The 13,362-nt window shown below is 35.5% G+C and overlaps 1 protein-coding gene across 1 annotated transcript; it reads right to left on the reverse strand.

Moving 5' to 3' along the window:
* Positions 1 to 4,303: 4,303 nt before the first annotated feature.
* LOC128519202 (plasma kallikrein-like) lies at positions 4,304 to 12,592 on the reverse strand. Its single transcript, XM_053492834.1, has 14 exons — positions 12,509 to 12,592; positions 12,183 to 12,333; positions 10,250 to 10,356; positions 9,941 to 10,103; positions 8,549 to 8,667; positions 8,319 to 8,451; positions 7,564 to 7,676; positions 7,314 to 7,473; positions 7,056 to 7,204; positions 6,484 to 6,658; positions 6,025 to 6,185; positions 5,811 to 5,909; positions 5,573 to 5,727; positions 4,304 to 4,940 (listed from the first exon to the last, which is right to left on the reverse strand). Exons 1-14 carry the CDS (start codon positions 12,576 to 12,578, stop codon positions 4,773 to 4,775), a joined length of 1,923 nt encoding a protein of 640 aa, XP_053348809.1. The 5' UTR covers positions 12,579 to 12,592; the 3' UTR covers positions 4,304 to 4,772.
* Positions 12,593 to 13,362: the final 770 nt, after the last annotated feature.

A 13,362-nucleotide genomic window follows, 5' to 3' on the forward strand; every position in this document is an offset into this window, starting at 1 on the left:
ATGGAAAATGTTTCAGTGCTTTTTTTTTCTTAATGAGGATGTTAAAGGGTTAAATGTATGTCTAACCAAGTTAGTTAAAAATAAACTGTCTATATTCTTCATAGACAGTACTACTTTTCACATATATCTGGAAGATCCAAACAATATGGTCACTTTATGAGGAGGCAGTTTATCCATCCTCACTGATGAACAACAGTCTGTGACTTTTAGCAGCTACAGCTGGTTTAAAATTAATTTTAACCCAAATGGTGTGTCCCCCCCCCTTTAAAATTTACATCTTTCTTTTTGGTTATGAGATGAGTTGTAAATCTCTGAGAAAGCAGCAAAGAGAATGAGCAGCAATAGAAAACCCCAGGGATCTTGTAGATCAAGTGCTTTACAAGACATTTTTAACCCTGTAAAAAAAAGGCCTGATTTTAGCATTACAGAAAGACAATTTACAATGATTCATTTGCAGAAATTCTTGTCTGTGGCTTTAAACAAATCTAATATGTTTTTTTCTCCTTACCATATGTTTAAAATAAACATATTGGATTAAAACAGGATGTTTCTCTAAAAGAAATAACACCCCTGAGATCTTATACAGTTCCTTTTCTTTAATATCCTATCACACATCCAAACCTGACAGCTCTATTTGTGCAAGATTTGTGTTTAAACTGTTGTAAATTGCTGTATGATCTGTTAAAATCTTTATTGTTGTACAGAATCTTATAGAACATAAACAGCTTAGTTCATTACTATTATGTGCATTTGGGTATTTAAATATGTTCATATGCTACCATCTTTGCTTTCTAGATTTGGCGTGGCATCTTTTTGTGTGTGTGTGTGTGTGTGTGTGTGTGTGTGTGTGTGTGTGTGTGTGTGTGTGTGTGTGTGTGTGTGATTCACTGACATTTCATTATTCTATTTGAAGACTTTGACATGCACCCCTCCCCGTGGGAAAGCTGGCCTTGTGTGACTGCGGTGGCCCAAGTTGGAAGCTGTGGTGGCAGCCCTGTCTCTGCTGCTGCCAGAAGAATGTCAGGCCAGAGGAGATGCAAACACACACAAACACACACACACAAGAGGGAGTCTAAACATATTGCAGCATAAACACACAAGCACACACACACACGCACACACACACTTTCCTGCCCACATTCAGCATGCCACTTGTCCAGCCCCGTGTGCTGCCGTGTGGATCCACACTTCAACCCTTACAGACACAGAGTCTGACCACAGCTGGGAACAAACACACACGCACATGCACATGCACACACACTGACATCTTATATGTGCCAGTACCCTCCTTTTGAAACATACCCCCTGGAAAAAAAAAACACCCATAGTCAAACAAACAATGATCCTAAAACCAAAAACATGCATCCTTTTATGCACTCCAAAGCATTACTTCAAATCACTCTAATGTGTTTATTCTTTGATGTTCAGACAAACACTTTAATTGCACTTCTTTAGGGAATAGCATGCAGCGTTATGCATCTTTTTTTTTTTTTACAGGACTCGCTGTCAACTCTAACATCATGCATTGTTTTTATGCAAGTAATTAAGGAAAAAAAAATTGTCCACATAATTTCTTTGAGGGGAAAAAGTGATTGTGTTTCAATATGCTGTGTTGTTCGTGTGATACACTCTAAGTCTTTTGGTACAAACATGGATACTGTAAAAGTAAAAGTGTAAATGCTAACAACTGTTATTGTAATCATAATGACCTTGTTTGAAATATGCTCATAACAAACATTACACTTTCTTTTAAATAGAACTAGCATTGTTGTGCATTGACATTGTGTGCCTTCATCCTTGAGATGATCAACACTAAGACAATGAAAACAGAGGTGCTGTCCATCCCTAGGTTCTGGAGGACTTAGACAGGGAGGACTTTTTTCTTTTCAGAACCATGTATTTACCAGAGAATTTTTACAACTCACTACTAGATAACGTATCTCAGGATAATGCTCTCAGGTGGTTAGCACAGAAAGAGAACAGCACAGTGCGCTGTAATGGTTGAGTTGCTCACTTTACAATCTTGCAAGTGGAAACTGTTTTTGATCTGAATATATTTAAATATAATAATAACAACATTTCTTAAACAGCCATGTCAGAAGACAAATCCTACGGTTGTGGCAATGATGTCATATATATATATGTGTGTGTGTGTGTGTGTGTGTGTGTGCACAGTGCTAGAGCTCAAGGGATTGGGACTAAACAGCTGTGGAACCTTGACCAACTCACATAGTCTCACTCATAGTGAGACTATTTAGGAAAAAAGGTTTTTATATGCTAGGGAGAATAAAGACTGGACTTTGGAGCACTGGTGTAAGATCTTTGATTCGAGGCTCACCATAGACACGTGTCACTCAAAAAAAAAAATGAACAAAACAGGTTGTGCACTTTACACAATATAATTACTTTCAGTATACTCATAATAATCGTATTTGTTGATTTAAAATGGTTTTGTTTTTTTCGATTAATGTTACCGTAATTTTGTCTCAACTTGACTGTACAAATTCCTAATATGTTGTCTAATCACAAACCATTCATGTTAAGTCATTTTATACATACAGCAGGGGGCAGTAGCCAGATGCCAGCTGTCATGAAAAGCATATGAAACAGAAGAGCAAGACGAATCAAACTACATCCGCGCAAAGTTAATTGACTCTCCGCCTGCGCGCGTGACCCAATGCAGTTCTGTCCGTTTTGACAGAGTGAGGGCAACACCCGAAAAAGGCAAGATTTTTTCTTAGATATATATTTTTTTACCAGTACATATTTTTTATATGCGATAATATATAAATATATGGTATTTAACTTTGCTTCTGTAGTTGTAGAATTCAGCAAAATTATGTGCCTAAAAAATGAGGTCAGCTGAATGAACTTAATGATCAGGTTTTTCCATTAATGGATTTTTTTTTTTTACTCCCTGACAGTTTTCTTCCTGATGATTCCAAGATGACGATGCCACGGTTCATCGCGCTCAAATTGTGCAGGAGTGGTTCAGGGAGCAAGAGACATCATTTCTCATGACTTCAACCCCAGACCTAAACCCTACTGAGAGTATTTGGGATGTGCTGGAGAAGACAGTGGACAGTGGACAGTGGAATACAGTGGACAGTGGAAGACAGTGGAAGACAGAGGTCCCTCTCTTTCATTATCAATACAAAATCTTTGAGAGAAATTAATGCGACTCAAAGCAGTAATATATTACAGTCAGACTTTTTTTGTTGAGAATTTGATCACCAATGATCATTTTTATATCACTAATAATAAAAAATGAGGGGGGGGGGGACATCAAAGAAACCTTTGGCAGACTTCAATATAAATGACAGAAATCATTTTAATGATGCATCCATCACTGCCGGAAAGTCAGCCAATTTGGTGCTCCTCATGTTTCCAGATGTTTAAAATATTCATATATCAGCTGCCCAATGCCTAAACTGTATGCACATCAAACCATATTGTTTTGTATATATTTATCTTCTGTTAAAGTTCTATTCATTAGTAGTCTTTCAAAATATAAACAAATCGAAAATGCTAAATACAGTTTAGTTTTAAATAAATCTGATCAAATTGGAGTTATATTTAAAATGTACTTTTACTTTTTTATATTTTACTGATGAAAGTTATTGCTTACTCCCTCTAGTGGTTTAAATATTATAAAGATGAATTTAATACTAAATTAAAATGTATTAGAAAAAAAGTATTGGGTGCAAGGTTGGGGGTGTGAGAGAGAGCAAAAATAATACTTGTAGGCAAAGAGAAAAAATTTCTTTTTACCTAACTGAGTTACCTGTTGTTGACGTGGAAAGAGTTTGTAGAAATAGGCAAAATAAGTTAAAAATAAGCCCACATACATTTCTGGCTGTCTTTCTGTATGGGGAAACCTCTCTGCTTAACTTTTTAATACAAATAAATTTTGTAAGTATCTTACACCTTGTTTACGCTAAATAGGCTAATTGGCATTCCCAAATTGCCCGTAGTGTGTGTGTGTATGTGTGTGTGCCCTGCGATGGATTGGCACCCTGTCCAGGGTCTATCCCGCCTCATGCCCTAAGCCTCCTGGGATAGGCTCCAAGCCCCCCGCGACTCTGAATGCAGGATAAAGTGGTATAGATAGGGAGTGAGCAGGTGTTTGTTTATATTGGGCAAGTAGCTTATTTTAAATTGATTTATTGTTAAATCTTTCACTTATTTCACTTATGGTGCAGATTAAACTTGACAGATTTATAAGTAAATATAAGATACATATTAAGATAAAGTACTACAAAGTTTCAATAAATTATATGTGATACAAAATCTGGCTGGACAAACATGCATACATACAGACAAACAATTTACAGACAAAACCTTTCTTTTATTTATATAGACGGGAAGAGCCCAGAATATGTACAGGATGTTAAAGCAAATAATTGTGTATCTGGGGGTGTCTATGTAATAACTAATGATGTCTTTGACTAAAACATGATGTCTTCCCTCAGATACACAACCACTTCATCACAACATCAACAACAACAATTAAGCACCATGATTTCACAAAACTTCACATAGATAATGTCGGTCACACATCTGCAGTAGTTTAGTTCCTGTTCTGTAGGTACAATATGAACACTACATGGTTTAATCACTATTTTTAATGAAAAATCAGAAAACTATTTTTTTTAGGTCTAGCCCTTCTCAACACAGTATAAAGTCTAAAAGTGAAAATAATGACTGTGACTAAACTGTAGTTCTGGCACAAGTTTATGACATCGTTGTTATATTACTTTTTCTGCAGTAGGCTATTCCTTCCCGCTAACTATCATACTTCTAATCCAGGGTACATAGTAGGAAACACGAGTGTACACTCCGGGGATGTTTGGCTTTGCACAGTCCAATCCCCAGCTGGTTATTCCTGTTAGATACCAGGTGCTCTCATCTTGACACACCAGTGGACCTCCAGAATCCCCCTGCCAGTCAGAGAAAATAGTCGAGCAGAAGATACCGCACACCATGTTCATGTTTTTGTAGCATGAAAATAAAATTAGTACAAAATGAATGTGGGTGTGCTTTTTGTGGATTTTCAGTAATAACACATCCAGCATAGCACAACACACCTAACAGCTCATTAAAATTATTTCTTCTTCTTTTTTTTGTATGTATATAAAAAAAAATGTAGTTTTAGTTTATTTTTGCTCTTTAGTGCAATTTATTCCAAAGTGAAATCTTACTTTTTAGGTCACAGGCAGTTGTATTAGCATTTCGCTGCATAGCAACACTGTGTACGGTTGTGTATGTAACAAATAAAATTAGAATCTGAATGTGATATCAACAATATTTAATAAAGTCTATTAAACAGCTAGTAATAGTTGTGGGTTGGCCTTAGCTTTTTTAAATTGGCATGGATCAAATAACAGAAATTTAATTGGCTGACTATCTACAACAATTGGATTTAGATTTACTGCATAACTGTAACATGTAAAATTTGAATATGATAAAAGGCTAAGGTTGTGGGTGGGGGAAACATTGGCATCACATTGGCACCTCACAGCTCCAGGGTTCAGTTATTTTTATACAAGCCACAAATATAGTGTGGACTTACATCACAGGAGTCTATTTCACCCTCTGGATACCCAGCACACAGATTAGAGGGAAAAACTTTGTTGGGCTTCATGTCTTCTTCTGGCAACATTTCCGCACACACATCTGAACTTATGAGAGGAACCTGGGCTTTCTGCAGTGTATCTGGGAATGACCCTACAACATACAGGACGATAAGGACACAGCCGTGTAAATTCTGTGCACAAGTGTACTTTATATTGCTTTCAAGACTCCAATACCTGAACTAAGCCTTCCCCATCCAGTCACAGTGCATTTTTTTCCCTGGAGAAATTCGGCTTCCTTTACTTTTTCCGTCAGACAGACTGGTCGAACAACATCTGGTAATTGCAAGTAAAGCAGGATTGTTTATATTATAATATTAGAACTATTAAAATAATTTTTCTAAAATGTATTAATATATTATATTACTCAGATCATATTAAATTTACTTACTGTTGAATGTGATCGGTTTCTTGATTTTTATCAGAGCAATATCATTTTCTACACTGGTTTTATTGTAGTTAGGATGTACAATGATGTTTTCCAGCTCATACTTTGTACCAGTTTCTGATAGCTTAGTAATTCCAGCCCGAACAGAAACCTGTGTGTATGGCCTACATTTTATTGTTTAAAGAGTCCGTCTTTAGTAATTATTACAATGATTCTACATTATCATAATGTTTATGTAATGTGTTGAATTCACAGCCAACAGTTATTTACACATTATGATAAAAATAAGAAATAATATTAAATTGTTAAACAACCAGATTTTCTTAGATTTAAATAAGAGCATATCAGGTGCTTCTAAGTCAAATAAAGACTACACCCAAGTAAATATCCAATATGCCCAATTTGGCATCTGTAAAATAAGTAATATAATTTGTGTGGAATCAGGAATGTCTGAGCACTTACAGAGATAAACAGTGTGCTGCAGTCAGTATCCATCTGCTGGAAATTATGGAACCACCACAGAGGTGTTGTGTTCCCCTTTGCAGGGTTACCTGCCAGGGCCATTCACCTGTTGTGGCATCAGAACCTCCAAAAATCCTAATCCTTACATTACCAGACTTTCCACAGTTTGCAGATCCTTAAGAAATAAAGACGAACAAAAAGCATATATTTATGATTAATTATTATGATGTATGACTAATTAATATTTAGGCAAAAAAAAGAAAGAAAGAATGAAAAAAAAATTAAACCAGTTCTATTGGAACATCCAGTAAATTTGGACATTTGAACTAAGCAGTATTCATTGTCTGGGCTCAAAGGTCAAAACACATGCTACTTGGTGGAACAATTGCAAAGGAAAAGTCTTATATAATTCATGTCACATCACGTAAAGTGGTGTGTGTACAGTATGTATAATATGCTGTGCCAAATTACCAAAAGTTTAAATTAAAAATTGCAGGGCCACTTCCATTTTGCTTAATTTTATGTCAAATTCTCAGATAATTTGTCTAAATCTATTTGTCCCTGATTTGTACCACTTAAGTATAATAAACCAGGGTTGGCAGTCGATTCATCTTCAGCGGTATTGCAGTTCCTCAGAGAGAAACCAGACACCACACCAGGCATATACACCACCTTCACAGGTCTGGGCAAAATCATGACCTGCTTCACATAGCATCTGTACCTGAAATAAAACAAAATACTTAAAATGCATTTTTACAAACAGAACAACAAATTCACAAATTGACATATGATCATTTTTCTTCTAATTTAGTAGCAATATTAAAATTTACCAGAAGTCTTTATTATGGAAAGTTGTCAGGACATAAGTGTAAAATTGGCAGTATGGGTCTGCTGTGCACATTTCTCTACAGGTTTCAACTGTGGCTGTTTGAAAATAACGATTATCATAGCCAAGGAAGTCCACATCTCTATAGCGTGTTGTTGCCCAGACTAGTGGAGAAATAAGCATAATTTAAGAAAAGACTAAATAAATTAACCTGTATAATATTAGTATGTTCAAATAGAGGAAAAAAACAAAACCATTTGAGGGCTCGCAGTTTCGTGTGGGAAATCCGGAAGAAACTTCTTTCGGTGTAGCAGTGTTCAGCTGGCTTACATCTTGCTTATACTTCAGAAAGCATCTCATACGGTACCTGTGGGAAAAATCTTTTTTATCATAATTGTTCATTCATTTTCTATACCGCTTACATACACACCTTTTCAGACACTATGTGCAATTTGGACTGTAGAAGGAAACTGGAGAACCCAGAGGGAACCCATCAAGCATGGGGAAATGAAACGCTAAGCACACAGGAACTGAACTCTTGATCTTTGGAGTGCAAGGTGACAATGCTAAAAACTATGCCACAGGGCTGCTCTGAAAATAAAAAGTAAATCAAAATATAGACGTGTTTTTTTTTTTTTTTTTTTTTTTTTGGAATTCATTTATGGCTTTTGTAAAAGACCACTTTCTTTAGTGAAAAGACAAATTTGACAAAAGGTATTGGCATTCATGGTACAGCTCCTCTTTCAGACTTCATTCTCTTTTATATTATTCTTTGTTCTCTACAATCTTAATTATTTGTACTCCGCCACCAGCCCTTATGGAATGTTTTATATAAAGAATAACACATAATTAATATTTTATATATCCATTAGAATATTACAAACATCATAAATAAAACTGTGTAAGACTGTGTGACCAGTAATAGTAGTTAGGGGAACCCAGGTTTACGAGTCTGTTTACTTTATTTTAATCTCATTTAATCCCCTATACTGTTTGGCTTGGCACTTACCAGGGATATGAAAAATGGGTGCAGCGGGGATGTGTGCTACACAGGAACTGACAGTGTTCAGGTGAAGCAGCAGGAACATCCTCAAAGTCATTTCCTGGGTACTCTGTATTGGTAACGATCTCCTCCTTACATTCTGGAGAGAGGATAATTAAATTAGCATAAGAATTGTATTAATAAACTATGACATATAGTAATTAAATACCAACACATACATTAGAGAAATGATTTACCTTTTTTTGTTCCCTTGGCCTTATACAATGAACCTGAAAAACCTGATGAAACACCGGATGTGTTACGGATTTCTGGTGGTATTGGGACGTTCCAGCTATACTTTAGAAAGCAGCGTTTCCTGCACAGACATCAGTAATTTTAACTCATAAAAATGCAAAAGGATGCATACATAAGTGAAGAGTACTTGTAGATTATAAATATTTCTATAATTTAGCGTACATTTCACATCCATTGATGGAAAGCATGTTACGATATCACACAAATTTGCACACGTTTTTCCGGAAGATTTCACAATGTTGCCCAATTGACCATTTTTGCCCTGTTCGCTTTTGCAGTTAAAATTTCTTGGTTTATGAATTTAAATCAATAATTGCTGTAGATTTTTATTATTCAAAAGTCTGAATACATAAAAACATAGTTTAAATAGATTTTTCCATTAAAAAAATATATGTTTATTAATGTCTGCAAATGTTGTGTCAACTAGGTGTCTTGTAAATAGCTTATCTTGTAACTCAAAAATGATTTGATCCAATGGCAAGTGAGCAGCATCAAATTATGTCATTCTTCACTATGGCATACATTTTAAGCACACTTTGGTCAGTGCTCTCTTCTATTATTAAATGATTAAATTATTATTATTAAAATAACTATAATAGCTCAGTCATTGACATCAAAATAATCGATGAACTATGTTACATACACTGTTATGGTTTACATTAATTTTTTATGATTTTAATTAAATTATTTCTTCAAATATGAAGTTAAACTGTTCAAGAAAACGAGTAGCGGCCATCGAGGCACGTCCTACCACTAAAATTATAGGTAAAGGAAAATAAGTAAACTGTCAACTGTGTTAACCGTCAACTACTGTACGTATATTACTCAGTAGTGCTATAAAGATATGCAGTTGTGCATACACTGAAGGAATTTACCACCTTGAACCACTATTTATTATATTGTAAAAAAAAACATTATTACCCAAACTTATAAAATTACTCACGATTTTGATCAAAATTTATTGCACAATATCTATTCAGTAGCTTATTCATAGGAATTTAAACTTGTTTCATTGAGTCAGCTCAGTAAGACAAGCTGTCATTTTTCTGTAAACAGTGTGCATGTTTTGTCAAGTTTTTTTTTACCTCCCTTACTGTGACTAAAGTAGTCCCATGAAATCTTTACCTAATAATAAACAAAATAATCTTCCTATTTAAAGTCACTCACAAAACTGTACTATTTCCCATAACAACAAAATTAAACTTTTGTTAATGTAAATAAATCAGCTCAAGCTATTACAATTTTAGACACAAACTTAATTTTGATGTTTTGCACTTACAGTAATTCACCAGCTTTAAATGACCTAGTCATTTGAAAACAATGCGTAATTTAACCTTTTCTCTGAATCTGGAAAAGTCTCTGTTGTGAATGAAAAAAACATGCAGTCTGGATCTCTGGTGCATTGCTTCTGGCAGTCATCATAAGTATTTACAGTCAACTGGAGATAGTCTGATCCTGTGAAATCTACATCCTGAAATACAGACGACATACAGGCATCTGAAGAAACAAAAATGATTAGATTTTTATTATTTTAATTCACAGTACGGGCACATGAGATGTTTCATTAACATGGAGGCTTTGCTGTAAAAATCACAATCACAAGACTCACAAACCAACATAAAATAAGTTTTGTTCTGACTTGCCTGTTTTGTACCTGGTGCTGAGTGAGAACCCAGAGGTCACACCTTTCAAATATTGAATTTTATGTGGCACTCCAGAGGCTGTGTACTTCAGGTAGCAGTAGAATTTCCTAGTTTGGAATTCCAAAAGGTTTGTACAGCATATACTCATGAGACTAATTAAGTACATTTTCATTGAAATATAAGGCAATTACTACATTGTCTTTAATTCATCCACATTAAAACCATGCAGGATATTTTAAATTGATTGTTACATGAGAGCTCATAAAAGGTAATTCTAAAGTTACTTAATATCCCCAAATTTAGTGTGAAATATAAGTTAAATATGAGTGCAGTAAGCTTACAGCGCTACTCATTGTTACTATGAAGGTTTAAATCCAAAATAATAGTTTACATGTTTAAATTAAATACAAACAACACCAATATAAACATGACTAAAATTCCAAAACTATTTGGAAAAATGCTTTCCTGAAATATCAGTAAATTTCAAAGTCATTTTTCTTGTCAATAGATAAATTTGCTTGAATTCATGATTCAAGAAATAAATAGATAAAAAGGTGTGTAACAGCACACACGTGTGACAGCAATGACTTACAGGGAGAGTGAAGCTACATGTGCATATGTCTAATTTAATCTTCTGCAAAATGAATTAAAGTAAAAGTAAAAAATTACAGCACCATGTGGATGAAAAGCAAGAAATAATGCAAAAGTCAAACATACTGTAAGGGTGCATCTGAGTAAAAAAACTGTACTAGAAACTAGGGCAAAGATTTCACTTCTCTACCTGCAACACTCTGAAATACTGAAATTTATTAAAGTACATTTATAGCTCCAATTTACATTAAGAAAGTTACAGCATGTTTAAAAAGATTTCAGAACAATGGCTGAATACGAACTAAACCTTTTGCGAAATCAAATGATTTTTGGATTTGTAAAGTTCTGAATCTGGCTGTTGGAATTAAGCAATCTCCTAATCTATTTTATACTCGACCATACTCAGCAAACAAGAGATTCTAAGCTGGAGAATGAGTCTCCTCTAGTAACGTTGTCACACTTGCTCCTTTTAATTTTTATGCAAATCCCAGGAGCGTACATAAGGTTTGTGTACAGGCAGCTCAGTCCAAATGGTGTGTGATCAGTGGAGCATACCATTCGGACTGAGCTGCCTGACCTGTAGTCTATCTATCTGCAGGATGCTGTTCCCAAACCAGGCTGTGATTCTTCCTGTCAGGATGCTTATAATGGTGCAAGTATAAAAGTTCCTTAGCACGTTTGAGGGCAGTTTAAAGTCACTTAAGTGTCTTAGGTGATAAAGTCACAGACAGGCCTTCTTCATCAGCATGCTAATGTGAAAAGACCATGACAAGCCTTGCGTGATGTGAACATCAAGGTAATAAAAACTGTACACACACTCCACAGGGGTCCTGTTAATCTTAAGTGGGTGGCAGATTCTCTTCTGCTTTGTATTGAAGTCAACTAACTCCTTTGTCTTTCTGACGTTCAGAATGTTGCTCCGGAAGAGGTTTTTCTCCTGGCACTAGTTCTCTGGACTTTTAAATATCCTTCAGGTAAGCCTTTGATTCATTATCAGAAGTCAGGCCCACCACAACAGTAGCTAGAAACCATGGGGATAGAGTTGGAATGACCATGCAGTCATAAGGAGAAATTAACTAAGAGGCTTGCCATGGTGTGCTCCAACTCCAACAGCCCTGCTCCATGCCCTGCTATGCCTGAATCATGCCATGCTCTTCCAGACAAATTCTGCGATTCCCCATATCCTTGAAGACGCATGTACCACTTGCTGGTTTGGAACACAATAGGATGATGACACAATTTTCATGACTCCTACATGTTCACCATTAGTTCTGTAGCACTCATAACTACTCATAACCAACTCAGTATGAAAACAATCATTAGTGCAATTCAGTAGGCTAACCTGTTGTCTTTGGTCCAATCTGCTCGAAGAAATGTAAAGAATAAACAGGAATGGTGTTGTGTGCAGGCAAGCTGACAGTGCTGGGGGTCTGGGGAGTAAATCTGCAGAATATTGTCTCCAGGAAAGTCAAAATCCACCCTCAGCTCTTGGACTGCAGAAGCGCAACAGTGCGGAATATTTTACAAACTATTTGTAATTCTATAATAATTCATAATTCATTATCATTTTGCAATAAGTACAGTTTAATCTATTCACTCTACGAATAACAGTGTGCAACATCAAAGATATAACACCAAATACAAATAATGCTTTAATTATAACCTTACCTTTACTAAAGGAATCTGTGAGAAAAGTCAACAGCACAATCAATAAATATGCCCTCATCTTCTTTAGCATTTGCTGCTGCTGCATTACATATAATGAGCCACAGTTAAAATGGGGAATTTCAGAAATACCAAGTACAAAGTGCCATGTTACACCACTCACCTTTTGGCACCAAAATCAATGAACTATATAATAATTAAACCATTTCCATTCCAGTTGCAGGCTTCCCAATCATGCACCACTTCCACATAGTTTTCTGGCATGTATGTGAGTCTTCTTGTTTATTTGGAGACTCTATGTTCAGATGAAATAATAGAGTCTTCTGTATAAAATAGGGTGTTTCATTGAAATATAATCTAAAGCCCTGGGAAAGTTGTTAGGATACAGGGACTGCAAAATCACCTTGAGTTTGCCCAGTTCATCTCTTTAATGGTTGATTATAAATCATTTATTTACTTACTAGCATGCAACTTCTGGTTTGAACTGTGAAAATGCGTTGGTGAGTTATAACCTAATAGGTTAAGTATTAAATATAATGCTTTGATAATACAATGCACAATACCATAATTGTTAGCACTTTGGCCTCACACCTCCTCAGGTCTGTGTGCAAGTTTGCATTATTTTCCCCGTGCTTAGTGGGTTTCCTCCTGGTACTCTAGTTTCCTCTGAAAGTCCAAAGACATGTACATTAGATTAATTGGTGTTCCCAAATTGCCTGTGTTTGCGCCCTGCAATGGATTGTCATGCTGTCCTTTTTTTTCTGCCTGCATTCGTCATCTTCTTCACCTACAATCCTTTACATCAAGTACAAAAAAACCTATGTGTCTGGTCTTACTTCAACCTGCCATATTTAAAT

Source organism: Clarias gariepinus, chromosome 3 (genome assembly GCF_024256425.1).
Source record: "Clarias gariepinus isolate MV-2021 ecotype Netherlands chromosome 3, CGAR_prim_01v2, whole genome shotgun sequence".
Classification (NCBI taxonomy): Eukaryota; Metazoa; Chordata; class Actinopteri; order Siluriformes; family Clariidae; genus Clarias; species Clarias gariepinus.